Genomic DNA, 24,667 nt, shown 5'->3' on the forward strand with positions numbered 1-24,667 from the left:
GCTGCGGCACGTTGCCACACCTCTGCAGCTGCACTCTGCTACCTCTTGCTGCACCAGTGCACCTAATGGACCACACGTTCTGTGGCCTGGCACCTTTGCAGTAGGTGGGACATATTTAGTGTTGTAAAACTGTCACACACAGGGTGTTAGATTAAATGTCGAGGGGAACCACATCTAAGTGTCACACGTAATTTAAAAAGTAGTCCTGACCCTTGCTCAAAACCGGTCGTGCTCACTTGTGTGGGTTCGGCTCGGGAACGAGCCTGGCAAAGGAGGGGGGCAGTGTTGAGGTTTTGAGATTGTACATATTACATCATGAAAGGTTAAAGGTTTGCCCCCCATAGTTAGTCCATAAGCAACACGTAGGTCCACGAAGAGTATTAGTTATGTCATAGTATGTGTAAGAGTAGGCCATTTCCCTTGTGATATCTGCGTTGTGTAAAGAAATGAGCTGAGGTCCTTTCATTTTGCGGCCACCCTCCAATTACATCATGGGCAAACTCGATCCCGCGCCCCATTTGGCATCCCTCAAGTTTGTTACGCTTTGGCTACCCGCAGTTTGTTACGCTTTGGCTGCCAGCAGCATTAGCTGCCCTTTGTTCGCTCGAACTAGCCAAGTGACAAGAGGTAGGCCTGAAAAGAGGGAGGAGCACGAGGGTCGGGGTGTGGCCGCGACAAGCAGCACGTCAGAGACGGTGACAGTAAAAGCAACAGCCAACCAGGGCTCGGAGGGCATGGCATGATGGGGCGTGGCAAGACGCGTCTAGTAAGTTCCAGAGGGTTCCAAGGGCGTGGCAATAAAACCCTTGGCGCAAGGCCCCCACCTCAGTTATGCAGGCGCTCGAGTTGAGAGAGAACTGTATTGAGAGGACTGACCAGGAGAACTCAGAGGATCGGCAGACACACGACAATGTCGAGAGCCCTTGATTGATGAGAAGCGCATATTGAACTATTCAATTATTACGTACGCGGCCACAGCCACAAGTGTAACCGCCAAAGCCAGCCCTACCGTTCGCCCTGTAATAACCCGGTGCGCGAAAACGACACGTGGAGCGCTCCTGCCGTCTGTTTCATCTTCTTCGCGGTGCGAGTTGGGGACCGGAGAGCGAGCTGCCTGGACGCAATCCCTGGACGTGCTGACCTGGTCAACTACAAGCCCCATGTGAGTGTGTCTGAGAGTGAACGGGCCCGTTTGTCCAGGGGATAAGTATAAGACTGTTTAAGGCTGCACTGTGTCTTCTTCTTCTGATTATTGTACAAAGTGTAAATAAATCGTATTTTTCCTTTCTTCTAAATTCGACCGTTTCCGTGATTTCCTCCATTGGGTAAGCGTGGCACGATTAAGAACTGCTCGGATCGGGATCTAGTCCTTGATAACGGCTCGGGTCACGGGTTCGCTACCGCTCGGCGTATCCACCAACACCCATGATTCGGGCGAGGCTTGTCTCCTCGTTTCAGGGCAGCGTTAGTACTTAGGTCATAGAGAATCTGTTCATACAACCCGATTTAGCGCTGCCCGGAAAGGACGTCATAGGCCTCGGGTCCCGTCGGTCAGTCAAAGACAAGGGGACTAATCCCCCCTTGGTATGGGGAAAAGGCCGGCGCGGAGATCCGCAACAATATGTTATATTTTCTAAGTCCAAAAAGGTCACAACTCGGTGGTTGAACACATGCATTCATTCGTCCTTGTATATGCCCGATTATGGAATCGTCTCCCTGTGTCCACTCTCTCGTCCTCCTGACCTTATATTAGTGTTTCAAATATGCTCCCCTTCACTACCATACGTGCTCACCCGTGATCTCTTCGACACACAGCTTTCCGATTCTGCTCACGGAAATGGCGATCACCAGAGTGGCACACCATAAAATAAGGGGCTCCATACTGTCTAAAATTAGGTAATCAAAACACTAAACGAAGATATATTCACAACAATGTATAAACCTACCTTTTTCATTCATTAAAAAGTACAAAGTTCTCAGTGTGGCGTACCTGAAACGTTCCTTGGCCTTACGATCTTCCTCTTCCTCCTTGCTCTGCAGTAGTGCAAGTTTTTCTTGCCCGAGCTAGCAGGGAAGTGCAAATAAGGACATATAAACTAATGTAATAATCAGCTTATTTCAAATGCTTCATTGCACTCCTCCACTCGATCCATAAAATACCTGTCGCTTTTTTTTTTTTTTTCTTTCTTCTTTTTCTGGATGCTGTTTTATCCCTTCCATTATTTGCTCCATGACGACCAATGGAATGCCATCAGTATTTTTTTGTGCACTGAGTAGACGGGGCCAGAGTTCCCCCATGAAGAGGCGTGCGTTCTTCCCAGTCAATAATCCTGTAAGGTTGATCTGCATAAGCCGCCCATCTGGATGCTGCTGAAAACACAGTCCAGGATGCCAACAAGAAGGAAATAGAGAAACGTTATTTTTATTAACTTAGAATGATGCACAATAGTCACTGTTGTACCTTTAAGATGAAAAATAAAACCTTTTAACTTTTTAAAATACACTTGGAATGAATCAAACTTGCACAAAAATTAAAAAAAATTCGTCAAGTGCCCGATTCCTCTGGTTGTCGAACACCGAAAGCAAATATTTTGTTTATCCTGGCACTGTAGTTTGGAATGGATACTTTCATACATCACACGTGGTTGTATGTAGAACTTGCTTTATGACTGGCATTTGTTAAAATGTCTTTTTCCAAGTTTCTCTGCAGGGCCAAGTGCTTCCTCAGCTTGAAAAACAGCATAAAGGTCCATCATCATGAGAGTATGGGTTGGTGCTGCTGCTTCTTAAATTGCCACCCAACGCATCCCCATGAATCAAAGGCCCTTCATGTCATTGGTATCTCACGACAAGAGGTTGAGTCTCAGGTTTTGTTTCTTTCTCACTGCAGACAAATATGTGGCTTTGCAGTCTTTCTGATCTTCCTCCTCTCACACTCACATCTCCGTTCATGCCCTGCCCTTGAGTCATTTCCTGTTGTGGAAATGACTCCGAGTGGGTAAAAGATGTTTAATATAGCACAGTTATTTCATTAATGATTGTCTCAGCAACAAGTGTAAAGTAAGTAATTGTGATATTAGATATGTCACTTATGTAATAGTCAGACACTGTCAACCTTCCCCATTGTGTGGATCTCAAATCATCATCATCATCGTCCTTTACAAGCTTCACTGGCTCCCCATCCCCCAGAGAATCCAGTACAAAATCCTCCTCTTGACATACAAAGCCCTCCATAACCTGGCCCCATCCTACCTGGCTGACCTCCTCTCCAGACACACTCCCACCCGCAACCTCCGCTCTGCTGGTACCAACCTCCTGACCCCCTCCATCCGGACCAAATTCAGATCCTGGGGGGACAGGGCCTTCTCCATCGCTGCTCCCACCCTCTGGAACTCACTACCTCACACCATCAGAGACTCCTCCTCACTCACCACATTCAAAACATCACTAAAGACCCACCTGTTCAACACTGCATTCAACATTCAACCCACAGCATTTAACCCCTGACTATCTCTTCTCCTTCTCCCTCCTTTTGCTTTAAATATTTCCCTATTGATTCTTGTCTTTTTGCAATTGTTGTTTTCATGTATTGTTATGCATTATGTTTGCCACTCTGTCAAAGCGCCTTTGGGCTTCTGGAAAAGCGCTATACAAAATAAATGAATTATTATTATTATTATAACCCTCTTATCTCATTTTACCGTTCTGCCCTCTGTATTCAGTAATGCTCTTTTTAGTGTTCTGTTAGGCTGTAAAAGCACGTTTTGATGGCAAAACGAATCAAACCATCATAATGGGGCCGTGATGGAGCCCATGGTGAGAGGTCACGGAGGGGTTGCTCTGCCCATCGGGCCGAATGATGGCCATTAGTGAGAGAGAGGGGTTTGGGCATGAATAGTAACCAGTGATGTGTGCTGGTGACCTTGTAAAAGGTGGACCGAGAACAATCAGGGAAGAGAATTTGGAAAACTCACAGCCAAGAGCTGCATCACCATGAAGCTCCCGAGGAGGAAGCCACGCACTGCCCAGCCAAGTCGCGTTCACCCAGCCGGAATAACACCTCCCCCGTTCTCAGAGACGTCGTTTGGGGTTTGAGGAAGAATAACTGTCCACTAGACTTTTCCAGTTTGAGACAGAATTCTTCTGTCCTGTCTGTCCCCAACTCTGTCTCTCACACGTGGTACAGATGTGGGCTCAGTTACGGCAATAGGTAATGACGGCATCTCGTTTGTTCATTGACATGGAATGCAGGGACAATGACAGGGAGATGAGAAGTGGTGGAAGTATTGGTCAGAATAAGAGTGGACATACGAGATGGAAGGGAAGTGGTGTGAGAATGGTGAAGGGTAGGCAAGGACAGAAATACAAGTTTGTGTGGCAAGGGTGCCCAGAAGGTGTGTGTCGTGAATCATCCCACGCGTATAATCACATGGTGTTGGTGTTTTGTTTTCTGAGGAGTTTGTAGACAGTGTGGTGAGTGTGACTAGAGTGAGTGAAAGGTTGATGATGGTGAAAATGATGATTGGAAAGCTCTTGGTGAACGTCATCCGAGGCATGCTCCGCAGGTCAGTCGGAGCAATGAAGAGAAGGACAGGTTCTGGTGTGCAATAGAGAAGCTGATGGAAAACGTGAAAGATGAGGAACTTGTTGTGGTAGGAGGAGACCTAAATGGACATGTGGGAAGGAGTATGGACGGTTTTGAGGAAGTTAATGGGGGTTAAGGATATGGTGTGAGGAATGGAGAAGATGAAAGGATTTTGGAGTTTGCTGATGGAGCTGATTTGTTGATTTGTAATATTCAGTTCGAGAAAGAGGATAATAAGCTTGTCACATACACGTCAGGTGGGTCGACGACAACCGTTGACTACCTGATGGTGCGTAGGCGAGATGGGAGCACCTCCGGGACACAAAGGTGTTCCCGGGGGAGGAGGCTGTTTCACAGCACCACTTGGTTGCCTGCGACATAAGGGTGAAAGGTGCGAGGAAAGCTCGGCGGGTGAAGTACAACAACACAACAACAGGCATTTTAAGGCCATTTTCCCTGCAAGAGCGGGGGTTAGCCTTGCGGTCCCCATGACAATGTTCTCCATTTTGCCCTATTTTCTGCATCTCCCCTTGTTAACCCCCTTGCCCGCATTTCTTCTTCGACCATCTTTAGCCAAGTCTTTCTCGGTCTTCCTCGTCCTCTACTTCCTTCTACATTCATTTCCATCACTCTTTTCAACCAGTCACTTTCATCCTTCCTCAACTCATGACCAAACCATCTCAACCTATTTCTCTTCACAGCATGAATCACAGGCTCTATTCCCATCATCTTTCGCAATTCAACATTTGTCTTCCTCTCTCTCAACGATACTCCACACATCCACCGAACCATTCACATTTCCACCCTTTCCAGCCTTCGTTGCTGCTCTACGTTCATTACCCATGTCTCACTCCCATAAATCATAGCACTTCTCACACATGCAGCATACACCTTTCCCTTCAGCTTCAATGACACTCCCCTCCTCGTCAGCACGCCACTCAGTTCCCAAAACTTCTTCCAGGCACATCTCACTCGAGCAACCGTTGCTGAGTCTGATCCACCTTCTCCATTCAGCATGTCTCCAAGGTAACAAAATATTTTCACACCTTGTGAAGTACAAACCGAGAATGAAGGTGTGGAGGTTGAAAGAGGTGACAGTGAGGGAGGCATTAAAAGAGAGGCTGAGTATAGAAGAGGATGATGTGGTTGAGCTTGAAAGTGGTTGGATGTCAATGAAAGATAGTCTGTTGGGAGCCGTTGGTGAGGTATGTGGATGGACAAAAGGACCACCGAGGCACTCGGAAACATGGTGGTGGGACGATGAAGTTGGAAAGAGGATTGACGAGAAGAGAAAGAAGTTCAAGGAGTGGCAGAAGGTGAAGGGTAAGGGTGGCAGAAAAGGCAGAGCATGAAAGTTATAAGGCAGCCAAGAAGGCTGCAAAGAAAGAGGTAGCAAAGGCACAGGAGGCATGTAGGAAAATGTTCATAGAACGATTGGATTTGGAAGAGGCTCAGAGAGCGGTATTCAGGATTGCAAAGCAGACAGTGAAAGAGAGGTGTGATGTGATGGGGTTGAGTTGCTTGAAGGATGTAGTAGGACAAATCGTTGTGGACCCAGATGTAAATAAAGGAACATGGAAGTGATGTTTGGAAATGCTGTTGAATGCAGAGAATGAATGGGATGGCAACAAAGAGAGTAACCCAGTTTAAGGACCGGCAGAGAAGATAACTGAGAAGGAAGTTGAGGAAGCGATAAAAGCAATGAAGAGTATAAAAGCGGGAGGGCCGACGGGAGTTGTGGGAGATATGTTGAAGGCAGCAGAAAGTTGGGGTGTGAAGAGAATGACAGAGATCTGTAATCTGGTGGTGAAAGAAGGCCGCATTCCGGTGGATTGGGAACTGACTACCCTCGTCCCTCTATACAAGGGGAAAGGTGACCCTCTGGACTGTGGCTCGTATAGAGCGATAAAGTTATTGGAGCATGGAATGAAGGCAATCAATGGCAATGGAAAGGCAATGGAAAGGAATGAAGGCAATGGAAAGGGTGTTGGAGAGGATAATGAAGAAAGTGAAAATCGACCAAATGCAGTTTGGATTTATGCCAGGAAGAGGCACGACAGACGTGCTTTTTATTGTAAGGCAGTTGCAGGAGAAGTACATGGAGAAGAGGAAGAAGTTGTTTCTTGGGTTTGTTGATCTGGAGAAAGCATTCGATAGGGTTCCACATGAAGTAGTGACATGGGCATTGAGGAAGTTTGGAGTGGAGGATTGGTTGATCAGAGTAGTGATGGCAATGCACGAAAGAGCGAGCACAGCTGTAAGGATGAAGGACGGGAACAGTGGTGAGTTTGAGGTGAAGGTTGGAGTGCATCAGGGGTCGGTACTAAGTCCACTACTATTTGTAGCTGTGATGGAGGTGCTGGCTCTGAACGTAAAGGAGGGTTTACCGTGGGAGTTGTTGTGTGCAAATCATCTGGTGTTGATTGCAGAAAGTATGGATGGACTGAAGGAGAAGAGGAACAAGTGGAAGGAAACTATGGAGACAAAAGGTCTGAAGGTGAATATAGGAATGACGAAGGTGATGGCAAGTGGTAAAGCATGTGGTGAGGTGGAAAGAACTGGGAAGTGGCCGTGTGCTGTCTGTAGGAAGGGTGTCGGAGTGAACTCCAGTCAATGTACAATGTGCGCTGAGTGGATTCATCAAAAATGTAGTGGTTTGAGAGGGTCATTAACCAGTGTGGCAGCTACATTCAATTGTAAGGTGTGCCCAGAGGGAGCTGCAGATGGAGGAAATGTTGAGTTGGATCTTGGAGACTGCATGAAGCTGGAATGTGTGAAAACATTTTGCTACCTAGGAGACATGCTGAATGGAGAAGGTGGATCAGACTCGGCAGCGGTTGCTGGAGTGAGATGTGCATGGAAGAAGTTTCGGGAACTGAGTGGCATGCTGATGAGGAGGGGAGTGTCATTGAAGCTGAAAGGAAAGGTGTATGCTGCATGTCTGAGAAGTGTTATGATTTATGGGAGCGAGACATGGTTAATGAACGTAGAGCAGCAACGAAGGCTGGAAAGGGCGGAAATGTGAATGGTTCGGTGGATGTGTGGAGTATCGTTAAGAGAGAGGAAGACAAATGGTGAATTGTGAAAGATGATGGGAATAGAGCCTGTGATGGATGCTGTGAAGAGAAACAGCTTGAGATGGTTTGGTCATGTGCTGAGGAAGGATGAAAGTGACTGGTTGAGAAGAGTGATGGAAATGAATGTAGAAGGAAGTAGAGGACGGGGAAGACCGAGAAAGACTTGGCTAAAGATGGTGGAAGAAGAAATGTGGGCAAGGGGTTTAACAAGGGGAGATGCAGAAAATAGGGCAAAATGGAGAAGATTGTCATGGGGACCACAAGGCTAACCCCCGCTCTCGCAGGGAAAATTGCCTTAAAATGCCTGTTGTTGTTTGTTCATTGACACCGTGGATGCATATTTGTAGTGGATTAATAGGCTTGTTCTTATTGATTGCTTCATTTCTTTTGTTTCCTACCCCTGTGCCATTATCGTTCTGTTATTAAATATACCTGGTCTCAGGGGTGAATTCTTGCTGTGGTGGCTGTGTATTTGGTGGTCTTATAGGACCTTTAAGGGATTAATTGCTCGTGGTCCACGCCGCTTACAAGGCCGCATCACGTGGCTGAGATAGTTCAGCCGAGATCAAGATCCAGTCACGTGACGCCTATCGGCTCAACACTGGGCAGCTTTGGGACTTCCAAGTCACATGGTATCTTGGCTTTTGCACGTGTGATCCAGTGACAAAGTATTCAAAGTGGTCAACTGTTGTGTTCGCTATGATGCAACATGCCAGATTAGAACCAGGCAACCGCAAAGGTCAGATGGCTGTAACACTGTCCCCCAGGTTACATACATTCTACCAGAAACCTTTACCGTTTCACCCTTCCCATGTCCAAGCTAAATACTCACGTCAATTTATTCCCCCCCACTGCACTCCCTTCTATCATTTGTGGAAGTCTTCCCAAGTCTGGCGCGAGATGCTTTGACCTGTAGGCCTTCAAAGTATGTTACCCACCAACACCTCCACGGTCTATCCTATTTCTACGTCTGAGCCTTTTTATGCCTCCGCCAACAAGGTCGCCGGAGGCATTATATTTTCAGGTTATCTGTCAAGCTGTCTGTCAGTCCATGATAAGCTTTTTGTTGCCGTGATAACTTGAGAACGGCCGAAGGGATCTTAGTCAAACTTGGTGCAGGTATGTATAATGATGTAAAACAACAACAACAACAACAACAACAACAACAACAACAACATGCATTTTAAGGCCATTTTCCCTGCTAGAGCGGGGGTTAGCCTTGTGGACCCCATGACAATCTTCTCCATTTTGCCATATTTCCTGCATCCCTCCTTGTTAACCCCCTTGCCCGCATTTCTTCTTCCACCATCTTTAGCCAAGTCTTTCTCGGTCTTCCCCGTCCTCTACTTCCTTCTACATTCATTTCCATCACTCTTCTCAACCAGTCACTTTCATCCTTCCTCAACACATGACCAAACCATCTCAACCTGTTCCTCTTCACAGCATCAATCACAGGCTCTATTCCCATCATCTTTCGCAATTCATCATTTGTCTTCCTCTCTCTCAACGATACTCCGCACATCCACCGAAACATTCGCATTTCCACCCTTTTCAGCCTTCGTTGCTGCTCTACGTTCATTACCCATGTCTCGCTCCCATAAATCATAACACTTCTCACACATGCAGCATACACCTTTCCCTTCAGCTTCAACGACACTCCCCTCCTCATCAGCACGCCAATCAGTTACTGAAACTTCTTCCATGCACATCTCACTCCAGCAACCGTTGCCGAGTCTGATCCACCTTCTCCATTCAGCATGTCTCCGAGGTAGCAAAATGTTTTCACACCTTCCAGCTTCACGCCGTCTCCAAGATCCAACTCAACATTTCCTCCATCTGCAGCTCCCTCTGTGCACACCTTACGTTTGAATGTAGCTGCCACACTAGTTAATGACCCTCTCAGACCACTACATTTTTGATGAACCCACTCAGCGCACATTGTACATTGAATGGAGTTCACTCCAACACCCTTCCTGCACACAGCACATGGCCACTTCCCAGTTCTTTCCACCTCACCACATGCTTTACCACTTGCCATCACCTTCGTCTTTCCGATATTCACCTTCAGACCTTTTGTCTCCATACATTCTTTCCACTTGTTCATCTTTTCCTTCAGTCCATCCATACTTTCCGCAATCAATGTATCATGATGTGAAGATAAACTGATTATAATTTGGGGCCAAGAGGTCAAAGGTCTATAACTTGAGTACGGTTGAAGTGATCAAAATCAAACTTGGTACAGATATGTATAATGATGTAAAGATAAACCGATTAGATTTTGGGGTCCCGGGGTCAAAGGTAAGAGGTCATGTCAGGTAAAAATGTGATAACTTTTGAACAGCTGAAGGGATTTAAATTGAAAGTTGGTACAGGTACGTATAATGATGTAAACATGAACTGATTAAATTTGGGGGTCAAGAGGTCAATGGTCAGAGGCAATGTCAGGTAAAAATGTGATAACTTGAGCACAGCTGAATGGATTTAAATCAAACTTGGTACAAGTATTATAATGATGTTATAATGTGGGCAGAGGCATATCGGTTGACGTCGTGATGGTGATGTCGAAGTGTCGTTCTTGTCTCTAATTGAGACACTCTCCCTTTCACCACTCATGATGCTCAGCCTCGCGACATTCTTGTCCTCATGTTTCCCCTTTGTCCCACATTATGTCTGTTGACCCTATGCCCTATGTTGTTCTGACTTCCATGAGCCTTAAAACATAGATTTATAGATAAGTTATAAGAATCCGAGACAAAACAACAGTCAACAATGTAAAGTGTGAATAAGAAAATGGATGGCCACAGTAAACTACACTGAGACTCAACATAGCAGCTAACCTTTTCGTCGAGCTGGTTGAACACAAACTCAATGACGATATCATCCTCAAAAGACAGCATCTGTGTAATCTTCCGAGTTATCCAGGGTTTAATAGTCTCCAAATTCACTTTGCTCATATCAACCTGGAAGCGGGAAAAAACAAATAATTTTATTAATCCATACTTCATGTTTCTGAGTGCTGTACTGCATATAATTGGCCCGCTTTATCATCACCAGTGAAGCCAAATTCATTCATGGCATTCAATAGAACATCAAAGTGCTTGACTAAAAACAAGAAACATAGCAAGGGAGGAACTCCATGTTGTTGAGAGGGAATGTCCTCACATTCCTTCTTAAATAATGAAAGCGGCAAAATGAAAAGTCTTCACAATTTGCGTTCAAGTGACCCATTGTATTTAGGCCAGTGTCCAACTACAGTAGAAATCAAAAGGTGACGATGACTTGATTGATGAAGCGTTTCATCTACTTCCTGTATGCCATTAAAATAGTTGTAAACCTGTCAAATACAATATCAACCTGTCTGCTGTTAACGAGAAAAGCTCCCAACATGGTGTGATGACATCACGATGACCAAAGTTGAAAATAAACAGCATGACGGGACCATGACGCTGTTACTATGTTTGAAAGACTGATGGAAAAACTTCCCGAGATTCTGACAAGTTTAAAGACCAAAATACATTTGATCATCTCGGTCGTGACAATTGGTGGCACGAATAACATCATGTATGGCAATTACTTTCCCCATGCAGCAATAATTACTTTCATTTTGTTTAGTGTATGGATAACTTATTGCAACGAGAGGAAATTAACATTTACCCATAAATGCAAAATGTATTCTTTAACATGATATTCACTCAAACCACTTTGAAACAATGCAAAAAGACCTGTGGATCCCACTATCTATACTACAAATGTGTTCATGTGTGTATATATGTGTGTACGTGTGCATATACATCTGAAAATCATTGGAAAAAAAAAACAGGGTTGGCCCAATACAACAGGAATTTTATGGCCATTTCCCTGCTAGAGGGGGGGTGGGGTTAGCCTTGCGGGCCACATGACAATCTTCTCCATTTAGCCCTATTTTCTACATCTCCCCTTGTTAACCCCCTTTGCTCGCATTTCTTCTTCCACCCCCTTCACAAGGGTTGGCCCAATGTCCACCAAATTTTGCATACGTGTTGACCTTGATAGGTTTACAAGAGTTGGCCCAATGCCCACCAAATTTTGCATACGTGTTGGTTGGAACCAGGGTCAGCTCATGGGCACAAATAAAAATCCCTCCCACCCCACCATCACAGGGCAATGACGACTTGCCAATGCTCCCAAAGGGGGCGGGCATTTATAGTTGTGTAAAAACTTAATTTTCTTAACACCCAAACCCCCCCTGAAGATAGATATTAATTTCACTTATTGTCTGTCCATATGAAGAACATGGAATTTTACATCCACTGGGAATTCAAAATCAAAGCTTGAGAACAATGATGATGAAAAGGGAGTGTTTGCATTAACATTGAACATATGAATTGCATTTGGCACAAATTATTGGCCAAAACGACAGCATTAAGTAATATCAGATCCTCAAAAGGAGATGCAATACAGCATTGTGCAAGCAGTTCCAACAAATAAACACCAACTGGGTCTGGAAAGCTTACACAATAACTTCAAACCCACAATCCCCAATACACATTATTAAGGAGCAAATGTTAATTCAATTAAGGCTCAGAAACCTTCCGAGACATGCAAAACAACGTATGAAGAATGAAGGCTTTTCCTTACTTTCTTTTCCAAGCCTTCGGCAAATTTCGTCTCTTTCATTAACTTTTTCTGTTTGTTTGAAAAGCGTTTGTCCTCGTCGGCAGTGACGCCCTGTGGGGAAATGACAGAAACAAACAAAGAAAAAAAGAAATCAAAGGCTCACAAATAAATGAGAAATACTTCAATGCATGGTGAGGCTAATTCTGACTGTATTGCATTGCAAACCATCTCGGAGTAAGTACATCATTCTTTTGAGTCAGGTAATAGGGTGTTGGGCCACCATGTGTGGCCAGTACGGCCTGTATGTGCCGTGGCATAAAGTCTACCAGCTTTTGGAATTCTGCAGGAGGGATGCGGCACCATTGTTCCACGAGAAAGTCAATCAGCTCACACATGTTTGATGGAGGTAGCTGGGCTCACAAAAGTCGCCTGCCAGACGTCCCGTGGCAACCAAATTTTACTTTGCTGTCAGGTCAAATTACTGTGGGGCAACTGTAATTTCCGTGCTAACGTCCTGGCGGGCAAACATTCAGTATTTGCACCTTGTAAATGATAAATCACACAAACGTACAATTTAATTGCTGCTCCAGATTGGTGAAGCGAATCGAGCGTGGAGAGAGTTTGGTGGGCATTGCTCGCGTACTCAGCTTTTCTCCCTCGACTGTGCGGGCTGAAAATGTGTGTTTCACCAGTAAACTAAATAAACTGTGTGGACTCGTAAATGCAACTGAAATAAAGTGGAGTGCACCAATGTCGAATGCCTCATCATCTCAGAAACTGCTCCACCCCTATACCAACCTCCCAGGTCTGGATATTCGCTAAGTGCCATGGATTTTGGTGACTACAGTACGTATTCACTTAAAACCGTCCATAATTTATTCATTTAAGCACTTATTTACGGTATTTATTGATTTATTTAATTATTACCCCTTTTGAAATTTATTTTCAGCAACTCTATTCACACATTTACTGTATTTATTTGAGAGGTTAGAATTAGGTTAGAAACGGAAATTTCCGTCAAGGAACGCAAATTCAATTTATAACATTATGACAATGGGAAAACGTTCCATACTTACGTGTTTTTCATTTTACATTCATTTTTTTGAGAAAACATCTCAAGTGTAAATTGAGGAGTCACCCTCCACTACCAATCCCCCCCCCCCCCCAACGTCTATTTTGCTGCTGTCTCTGCCGATTGACCTCTGCACAACTAAAGGCAATTGTAAATGTAATTAGAGTTAATAATCTAGTAAATTATATCATCTTTATCAAAAACTCTCTTCTTCACTCTCCCTGCACTGCCCTCACCCCACCACACCCCCAGGAGTACCTCTGGCTACGGCTTCCCCTCCACTCCCACCTTTTGTTCATACTAGGGCGTGCCCGTACTATATATATATCTAAAATTATATCCCCCCCCCCCTCTATTTACATGAAATGGTTTGGTCCATTCGCAAAGCCAAAGCGAACGGCTTGCGAGTACGGTGACAATCCCCCCCCCCCCCTCTATTTACATGAAATGGTTTGGTCCAAAGCGAACGGCTTGCGAGTACGGTGACAATCCCCCCCCTCTATTTACATGAAATGGTTTGGTCCAAAGCGACCGGCTTGCGAGTACGGTGACAATCCCCCCCCTCTATTTACATGAAATGGTTTGGTCCAAAGCGAACGGCTTGCGGAGTTTGGTAAAGAAATCGCCATAGCGTGCACAAACGCGCAGGAAAGCGAAAGAATCGCAAATTAGTTTTAATTAGTTTTAAAACATAGTTTAACGCCAACATAGCGGCAACATAGTTTGCCAACGTGAAATAAATGAATACGCTCTCAAATGTGCCGTCCGAGGCAGAGTCTGTTCGCCACGTTCGGCACACGTGATAACTCGCTGCTCTCTGATTGGTTGAATCGTTTTTTGGACATAGCTCGGTAACTACTTGTCCGATTAATATGAAACCTTGAAAAGGCACATCCTCGGGTCCCCAGCAATATACCTGGCAAGTTTCAAGTATATCGGACCCGTGGTTGTCGAGAAACAGCGGTCACAGACATACAGAGATTACTGGAATTATAGATAGATGTGTTATGTACCGTCCACCAAACAGTGATGACTCCATTTACATCTCGCTGTCTGACAACATGGACTAACTTCTAGCCACTCATCCCAACTCTCTCTTCCTCATATGTGGTGACTTCAACTGTTATCATGCCAGCTGGCTGGGTGTGGGTACCTCTCTCACCAGCCATGGCACCTCAGCAAAGGACTTTTGCGATTCCTTGGGACTGACACAATCTGTCAATTTCCCGACTCGGATCTCAGTCAACGGTACATCATCCCTTCTGGACTTGGTTATGACTAACTTCCCTGCAAATGTCTGCTGTAATTTATCTGCTCCAATCGGTTCATCTGATCATTTCCTTGTTAAAGTGGACATCTCTGACCATTCTCAGAGAGCCTCCTCAGCGTCGACGAGTCTGGCATTTCACTCAGGCCGACTGGCACGGTCTTCAAGCAGCCATCAATCATATGGACTGGTCTCCCATCTCGACTGCCTCTGACATCAACTCATCCTGGGAATTCTTCCAAAGAAAATTGCTTTCTCATGAACAGATTTATCCCATCTAGTCTTCAGTTGTCATACTCTTCCTGCTGTCCATAGTACACAGAATTTTGTGATGAGACAGTTGTCCTGAAACAATTGCATTCGCTTCCTGGAAGGCAAATCCAATGGAAGGCAATCTCATTTCCTTTCACAAAGCCCGGAACAAGTGAGTGTCCACCCTCAGGAGAGCCAGGAAACAATATCTCTCTGCTCTCAAGACTGAACTCTCAAACTTGTCTCCCTCCACCAAATTAGTGCTGTCAACCGATCCGAGACCGGGACGAAATCCCGGCGGTTTCGGCTTTCGAGACGGTCTCGGGACGGTCCCGAGATAAATTGACTGACGCAATTTCTCGGTAAAAAAAATCCCGGTTAAAATTCCAACTTCTTGCAGATATTTTCCATAATAGAGGCATTTATTGAGCCTTGCTTTCATTACTCTGCTTCTGCACAAGCATCATTTTTCGCAAGTGCAGCTGAACGGACACAAACGATGATAGATAAAGTAAACTCACTGTTCCAGGATTTTCCCCTTGTCAACAAACAATGCACTGCAAACATGCCGCTGCGCAATCGCAATGACCCGCCGCTGCGGCTCAACTTCAGCTGAGATTTATGGGCTGTGGCTGGCATGGCGAAGCGTTTCAAAACAGTAAACATTCAATCATGATCAATTGTAGATAGAAGTAACATTATAAATTGGCGTGGCTCAGCCAGTGCCCTCAATCTTTCTGACCAGCTGATAGAATTAGAGCTCTCCAGAGATAACAAAAACAACTTCTCGAAAGCTATTAGGTGACCAGGGTAGGTACAGAACCTAACAATGCACTCCTTTCTGAATGCTACATGTATCCAGTTTCAACACCTATCAGTCGAACTCGAAAGGATGGGGTAATCTGGGCTCTATCAAAAATTAACAAACGACCTGAATGACAGTTATTTTTATTCGGGTTGCAGAAGAAAGCTGTCGGGTCACAATCACTAATAATTTGCCTTCTCATTGTGCTATGTACATGTGTTTGTTGTTTCGTGCATGAGAAATTAAAAGTTAAGAATTCTATATGAGTTGCTCTTTATAAAGAGATGAGTAGTGTCTTTTGAGTGCGTGTATGTGTGTTAAAAAGGAAAAGCCTCTGCGTGATTGGTTTATGAATTTTCCCTTGTTTGTGTATCATCTTATGTGTGCATCTGTTAGTGTGTGTATATTTGTCTGTACCTACGCGCGCGTGCGTGTGTGTGTGTGTGTGTGTGTGTGTGTGTGTGTGTGTGTGTGTGTGTGTGTGTGTGTGTGTGTGTGTGTGTGTGTGTGTGTGTGTGACAGAGAAAGAGAAGACTTGAGTACTGAGTGCGGGACATCAGAGAGCATATGTGTGCTAAATGCTAATACAAAGTCGTACGAAGGAGGAGGGCGTGTTTTCAAAGCAAAAACTCGGCCATGTGCTAAGCTCAGCTCCGCTGGCACGCATGCGCCGGCCTAGCCAGCTAGCTGACCTCCAACAGTCCGACTCTCATCAATCAGGTTGCACATCATGCGCAGGCCTCCGAGTTCCACCAATTAGGTTGCACATCACGCGCAGGCCTCCGAGTTCCACCAATTAGGTTGCACATCACGCGCAGGCCTCCGAGTTCCACCAATTAGGTTGCAGAACGTGCAGTCTCGACGCTCGTCACCTGTTGCTCGCTGCAGCATGCCCACCACAACATTGCCCAGGCCCAACATAAACAGCGACCTTGCGCAATGCCACGATTCCCACGAACAATAAAGGAGACATAATCACAGCGAAAACACAATTTCGTTGTGTGGCAGGAACTTCTAAAAATGTCTGCCGTCGTCCTGGTGGGGCTTCCCAGGAATTCAGGTAACGCAGTCGGGTTGATCAAAGCATGGGCTCGGATAACTTGGGTGCCTTATCAGTCGACAATTGTTAAAACACGTGAACATTCGATGAAAGGCGTTATTTAGCGTTATTAGTTTCAATTTCTGGAATAAGGGGTCGGTATATTCGATCCGTCCACCAAACGGCTATCAACGGGTTGAACAAAAAATTGAACATTCCGATTTGAGTTGAGGCACGCAACGCTGCGTCATTATAGCCCGCTTAACGGAACTATTAAAAAAAAAGTAACATGCACATGTGCGCAGCAGCAGGACGCTGAAACTATTGAACTATCATGAATATCGAACGGTCGTACGTGTACGCGCGCGAGCTACGAGAACGCTTGACATGCCCAATCACAACTCACAAAATGATAATGAAACTCCACCCGGGACTCGAATATGCCTGGGCAGAAACATTTTCTCCCTCTCTCTGACATTCCGAGCAAGAAATTACACGACAATACAAACTGTAATGAGATAACCCGGTCCCGGTGAGATAATTCAACAAAACTTTCGTGGAAGATATACATGTTATTGTTATTAGGCTTCATCGGGGATTCACGATGAATGGGTTGCTAAACTTATGGGTAGTGGGACGTGCGTCAGGTCGGTGAGCACGCTATATTGAACGCTTAGCGTTAGCGGTGGCCGATCATCTGCATGTAGGCGGTGTATTTTATTTCATCCCGGTAAATGGAAGCTAAGTCGGAATTTAAGTACTCAACATCAGAAATGAATTTTTTTCATTGTTGTTTATATATTGTAATGAAATTCCATTATTTTTGAAGCCTTCTTTTTTTTATGTATTACTTTGTCAGGAACCGAGCCGATCCGAGATCCCGTTATGAAAATTGAAAATTTATCGAGACGGTTCCGAGACGGGATTTTGAATCTAGCTAACAGCACCACACCAAATCCTGGTGGCATCTGGTCAAAACTGTTTCTGGTGTTTGTTCCCATTCCATCCCCTCCCTTACCTCAAATGGCTACACAGCTGATTCTGCACGTGAAAAAGCTGAATGCCTCAACTCTGTGTTTGCCTCAAAATATTGTGTCCCAAACCCATCCCTCTCTGTACCCACCGTGCCCAGTCAAACCCAGCTGCTCCTGGACTCTGTGTCCTTCTCTCCTGACAAGGTGGAGAAGTTTCTGTCAAACCTCGACTCTGATTCTGCAACTGGACCAGACGGCATCAGCCCACAGGTCCTAAAATCCTGCTCTGCCGCTCTATCTCACCCTCCCTCTGTTCTCTTCGACCTCTCTTTTGCTCAAGGTCATCTGCCATCAGCTTGGAAATCAGCCAACATAAGCACTTTACATAAAAAAGGTGAAAAAACAGATCCTTGCAACAACAGACCAATCAGCCTGCTCGCAACCATCATCAGCAAGGTCATGGAATCCATCATTGCTTCTGATATTAAATCCTTCCTCTTCTCCAATGGCTTGATCTCCGATCATCAATTTGGATTCAGACCAGGTCACTCTACTCTGGACATGTTGCTTCTGCTGTCTCAACAATGGATGGAGGCCCTCAACGCCAAACAGGAAATCATAGCTGTCTCCCTTGACATATATTGTACCTTCGATACGGTCTGGCACCCCGCTCTGCTCACCAAACTCTCCTCCGATGGTATCGATGGAAATCTCCATGCCTGGCTTGCGGACTTCCTCTCCGGTCGCAGTCAACGTGTGGCCCTGAATGGAATTCTCTCATCTCCCCTTCCTGTTCAGGCTGGAGTTCCTCAAGGCAGTGTTCTGGGCCCTGTGCTTTTTTTTGGTCTTCATTAATGATTTTTCTGACTCTCCTTTCCTTTCTTTCTATCTCTATCTCTTTTTTCAAGAAAGGAAAATCGTTTCTATCTCTTTGCTGATGACTCCACTCTCTGCCGCTCCATATCTCAAACCCTCAGATCGGCATTCTGCAGCCTCCTCACTCTCTGCAGACCTTGACAAAATCACAAACTGGTCAACCACGTGGAACATGTCTTTCAATCCTGACAAATCTCACACTCTCACAATGTCTCTCCAAAAAGACGGTCTGGAAAATCCTCCCATCTACTTTATCAACAATACTCTTGAAGAAGTTCTGTCACTCAAGCTTTTGGGTCTATCAGCCAAGATCTTTCCTGGGAAAACCACATTTCCAAGCTGGCCTCCAAAGCCAGTCTCCGATTGGGCATCCTCCGTCGTGCGAAGTCCTTCCTTGTGTTACGTGCCCCTCCCCGACCCCCTGGTCACGGTGTACCTCCGAGCCCCGAGAGGAGTTACGGCAGAAAAATGTGTTATTCTGTATGTTAAAGATCAATGGAGAAGCCACGCCAATTGTTACTCACAAACAAATATTGTATTAAGATCACACAAGAATAACAGTACGACAATAATAGTATTCAATAGTACAATCAATATGTCCTATGATGGTACCATCAGTTTTGTAATATAGAACTCACTGTGCTCCAAGTGAGTGAAACAAGAACATTCCCAATGTCTCTTATTCCCGGCTTCCAGACGAAGTTGATTCGCTCCAGCGATCGCCAGAACGATGTCCAATCGAGACCAGAATCCCGTGGGGATGGCAAGTACAGTCACACAGCCAAAGCTGTACAAAGGCGCCCTCAAGGCGACTGGGAAATCCAAAGGTGCCCTCAAGGCGACTGGGAAATCCAAAGGCGCCATACAGGCGACTGAGATATCACACCCTCGGGTATGGACGAATTAACCTTCAAAAAGCCACGTCACACACACGCCCCAGATCGACGTCTGAATGAGGTGAAAATGGTCGAAAAGAGACGAAACCGCGAGTGAAGCACAAGTCCTGCGCGAGTCAAAATGGCCGACGACCCGCTCTTGAGACGTAAAGGCCCAGCGATAATTCCCCTTGGAATCCACCGCCAAAAACCTGACACGCAGGTTGATCGGTCACAGCGATGACAACTCTGTCGCAGGAATCCCTTTCCCGGAAACCCGAAAGTTCGCGAGTGACTCTTGCTCGCCAACGTTCGCTCCAGACCGCAAGTAGCTCGGCTCCTTCTTTTCCGACTCACTCGCTCCACCCTCTTTTTCTCCCTCGCTCCGCCTTCTTTCTCTCCCTCTTCTTCCTCTTCGTCGTCCGGTTCCCGATCCGGTTTCCTGTTTCTTTGAACATTAACTTTTTTACCTTTTGAAAACAGTTCTTGGACAATAAACCTTTGAAAACAATAATAGTACATGGAATCAGAAATATTTACAGTGGATGCAAACCACCACAACGGAAGTGACGAATCCGTAACACTTGGCACCTCTGAGCTCCTCACCACATGCACAGGTTTTATCCGCAGCGTGATGGAATACTGCTCTCCAGTCTGGGCTGATGCTCCTGCCTCACACCTAGCTCGGCTTCATGCTGTAGAAACCAAAGACTTCAGGATCATTGGTATCTCCCGTAATGAAGCTGATTCTGAGGGCCTTTCACTCTATCACCGCAGGCAGGTTGGTGGTCATTCTGTCTTCTAACGACTCCTCTCTGGCCTAGCTCCCCCAGCTCTGTCTGTGCTGTGTCCCCCAAATATTCCTGCAGGACGCACAAGAACAGCTAGCAACCCTCTTCTTGTGAAACTGCCAAAATCAAGACTCTCCGCTCATCTTCACTCTTTCATTCGTCTTTTCTCTCGCCTCCGGAACAAACTCCCTCACTCTCTTCAATCCCACTCCTCCCTCCAGGTCTTTAAAACAGCTGTTCACCACCATCTGTTATCTTCCCCCATCCAAAACCTTGATCTTTTCTACCCACATTAATACACCCCAAATCCACCTCTTTCAATCTCCGACTTCATTCCTGAAAATCCTAGTAGGCACCCCTCCCCCCCACACCCCCCGCCCCCTCCCTTCCACAGATCTCCCGATGTCCCTATTCTCGAATGTTGTGCTTGTGTGCTTCCCTCTCTCTCCCCATCTTGTCTCCCCCTCCCTTTATTGTTTTATGTGCCCGTTTATGTATTTTGTGTTTTATGTGCTAATGTGAGTTTAATGTGCTCGCTCTTATACAAGCCTCGATCTAGTATACAAAAAAGAAAAAGAAAAAGAAAAAAAAAAGAGTATAGATGATTAACCTTCATGATTTGCCAAAGCTTTTGCTTTCGAAAAAATAATGATCACCAAATAGGACCATTTTATAAATTCGCAGTTGGGTCAGTGTTCAGTTTTGCATCTGCAGAATCTATGAATCATGCACGATACCCTGCGAGGGACAGTTACATAACTAAACTAGAACGGCACTCGGTAAAGTGCACACCGCCGCCTGGTTGGCCGTATCACTCAATGGTGAAGCATCACTTTAAAATTCTACAAGCTGGATCCGGATATGGATCTTCACCAAAATTGAATCGATTCTTCCTTGTCACACACCCGACAGCCAAATCCGTCTCCAACTTTTTGAGATATCCTGCTAAGTGTCGTTTTTGGCCCTATCTCCCAATGGTGAAGAATCACTTAAAAATTATACTTCACCAAAATCTAATCATTTCCTCCGTGTCACATACACTACGTCTCTGCCAAATTTTGTCCGAATCCGTCCACAACTTTTTGAGATATCTTGTTCACAAAGAGACAAACAAACAGATGGGGAAAAAACAACTAGTACCACACTCGTAGAGTAAAGTGCATAGTCTCGCCTCACATGTTCATTCTTCAGAAAAATACCTTAGTTTACTGAACACACAATTAATATAGCCCACTGCTATAATGGCCGTTTTACACATATCATCCATTTTACACATCCATGCACCCGATTATGTCACATAGTTGCTTGGCATGGGCTATGAACGTCATAAATTTAATTATTCACCCACTTCGGGTAATATATCAGATAAATGAAGATTATATTTTTTCAGATAAGGATTTCAATTCAAGTAATTCTGGCTGGAATACCACTTCACCGATGGCATCATCATTATCACCCGAATAAAATATTCTCCCTGGAAAGTCCCTCTGATGTTTGAAGTTTTGCATCAATCGGACAAGCAGTTGCAGAAAAAACCATTTTTAAAACGAGAGAAAAACGCACGCACTCACCTAAAACGGGGCACACACGCACACGTATACGGGGCACGCACGCACACGTATACGGGGCACGCACGCACACGTATACGGGGCACGCACGCACACGTATACGGGGCACGCACGCACACGTATACGGGGCACGCACGCACACGTATACGGGGCACGCACGCACACGTATACGGGGCACGCACGCACACGTATACGGGGCACGCACGCACACGTATACGGGGCACGCACGCACACGTATACGGGGCACGCACGCACACGTATACGGGGCACGCACGCACACGTATACGGGGCACGCACGCACACGTATACGGGGCACGCACGCACACGTATACGGGGCACGCACGCACACGTATACGGGGCACGCACGCACACGTATACGGGGCACGCACGCACACGTATACGGGGCACGCACGCACACGTATACGGGGCACGCACGCACACGTATACGGGGCACGCACGCACACGTATACGGGGCACGCACGCACACGTATACGGGGCACGCACGCACACGTATACGGGGCACGCACGCACACGTATACGGGGCACGCACGCACACGTATACGGGGCACGCACGCACACGTATACGGGGCACGCACGCACACGTATACGGGGCACGCACGCACACGTATACGGGGCACGCACGCACACGTATACGGGGCACGCACGCACACGTATACGGGGCACGCACGCACACGTATACGGGGCACGCACGCACACGTATACGGGGCACGCACGCACACGTATACGGGGCACGCACGCACACGTATACGGGGCACGCACGCACACGTATACGGGGCACGCACGCACACGTATACGGGGCACGCACGCACACGTATACGGGGCACGCACGCACACGTATACGGGGCACGCACGCACACGTATACGGGGCACGCACGCACACGTATACGGGGCACGCACGCACACGTATACGGGGCACGCACGCACACGTATACGGGGCACGCACGCACACGTATACGGGGCACGCACGCACACGTATACGGGGCACGCACGCACACGTATACGGGGCACGCACGCACACGTATACGGGGCACGCACGCACACGTATACGGGGCACGCACGCACACGTATACGGGGCACGCACGCACACGTATACGGGGCACGCACGCACACGTATACGGGGCACGCACGCACACGTATACGGGGCACGCACGCACACGTATACGGGGCACGCACGCACACGTATACGGGGCACGCACGCACACGTATACGGGGCACGCACGCACACGTATACGGGGCACGCACGCACACGTATACGGGGCACGCACGCACACGTATACGGGGCACGCACGCACACGTATACGGGGCACGCACGCACACGTATACGGGGCACGCACGCACACGTATACGGGGCACGCACGCACACGTATACGGGGCACGCACGCACACGTATACGGGGCACGCACGCACACGTATACGGGGCACGCACGCACACGTATACGGGGCACGCACGCACACGTATACGGGGCACGCACGCACACGTATACGGGGCACGCACGCACACGTATACGGGGCACGCACGCACACGTATACGGGGCACGCACGCACACGTATACGGGGCACGCACGCACACGTATACGGGGCACGCACGCACACGTATACGGGGCACGCACGCACGCACACGTATACGGGGCACGCACGCACGCACACGTATACGGGGCACGCACGCACGCACACGTATACGGGGCACGCACGCACGCACGCACACGTATACGGGGCACGCACGCACGCACACGTATACGGGGCACGCACGCACGCACGCACACGTATACGGGGCATACATATATATATATATACACACACACACACACATTTTCAGATGCTTTCTCGTTTGTATTATGCTCATGGTGCGGGCGATAACTCGCCTACTCTTCATGAAGGGCACCGTAGGATATTTTGTGCCCACCATAATTCTAGGAGTAGGGACACCTGTCTTAACGTCCATCCGAGGGATGACACACACCTTGGCTGTAAAACACCAGGGTGACAGCTTATGTTATAGTTATACCTATTGCATTGGTAGGTCAAGGTTCCACGGCGCGCGAAACTCCTCTCTCAACAATTGGGTTTTGATCATTGGCAATGGGCTTGGTTTCGCCGCCTTTGTAAAGCATGAAATCGAAAGACACTAAAACGTCTCACAATTTGAAATAACTTTCTTGCAAAATACATTCGGCAGGTAAATAAAAACATGCATTAGACTTAGTTAGAGGGTTATATAATTATATAAATAGAGGCATTCCAGGGTTACGTGCGAAATAAAACAAGTTCGTCTCCACACGTCATCGTCAACCTAATAATGTCTGGAAAAAACCCAACATTTTGATATTTTCACAAAAACTGGAAATAACGCTCAATGAGGCCCGGTCAGAAATGCGCCATTTTACTCGTCAATCCGAGCACAGGAACGTCTCACATACATCGTCAACACCACGGTAAACGACCCTCTGTTTAACCACAATGTAATCGCTTTAGCCCCGTTCATCACCACAACACAATAACCATTCGCACTCTCAGCTTAAACTATTATTATTAAAGCGATATCGTCCCAATCTTACACGATAACCTTCCCCGCTCATGTAGAGGCAGATTCGAGACATCACGTCATCACGACGTAGTTGACTCGTTCTAGCATCCGGAAGTCTCTTTGGTTTCCCGTTGTTGTGGTTGTTGTTGTTGTTTGTCACCTTGGTCCTGAAGAGAAATATTTAACTATCTGATTGGACCAATTTGTTTGTGAATGTGTAAATCCGCTCATTCAAAACGTAATTTTAGCCCTGATAGTGAATAACAAAGATTATTATTAGAGCAGAGGAAGATGAACCAATCGGCCGTGTAAACGGGAAGTATTCAATGGGCGGGCTTGGCCGCC

General features: G+C 46.6%; 1 protein-coding gene across 4 annotated transcripts in view; it reads right to left on the reverse strand.

The window, feature by feature from the left end:
* Positions 1 to 24,445, reverse strand: part of LOC137424243 (uncharacterized) — an 89,632-nt gene extending 65,187 nt beyond the window's left edge. Inside the window, exons 1-6 of one of the 4 annotated variants that reach the window (XM_078774024.1) lie at positions 24,354 to 24,404; positions 12,280 to 12,369; positions 10,500 to 10,622; positions 3,975 to 4,956; positions 2,161 to 2,367; positions 1,991 to 2,064 (exon numbers count right to left, since the gene is read on the reverse strand). In XM_078774024.1, the coding sequence (XP_078630150.1) occupies positions 1,991 to 2,064; positions 2,161 to 2,367; positions 3,975 to 3,995 (302 nt within the window). In that variant the 5' untranslated portion in view covers positions 3,996 to 4,956; positions 10,500 to 10,622; positions 12,280 to 12,369; positions 24,354 to 24,404. Of the gene's footprint in view, positions 1 to 1,990; positions 2,065 to 2,160; positions 2,371 to 3,974; positions 4,957 to 10,499; positions 10,623 to 12,279; positions 12,370 to 19,181; positions 20,524 to 24,353 lie in introns of those variants that run through there. The other 3 variants (XM_078774020.1, XM_078774021.1, XM_078774023.1) reach the window with 3 other exon arrangements.
* Positions 24,446 to 24,667: the final 222 nt, after the last annotated feature.

Source organism: Myxine glutinosa, chromosome 3, assembly GCF_964187855.1.
Source record: "Myxine glutinosa chromosome 3, kmMyxGlut1.1, whole genome shotgun sequence".
NCBI classification, from domain to species: domain Eukaryota; kingdom Metazoa; phylum Chordata; class Myxini; order Myxiniformes; family Myxinidae; genus Myxine; species Myxine glutinosa.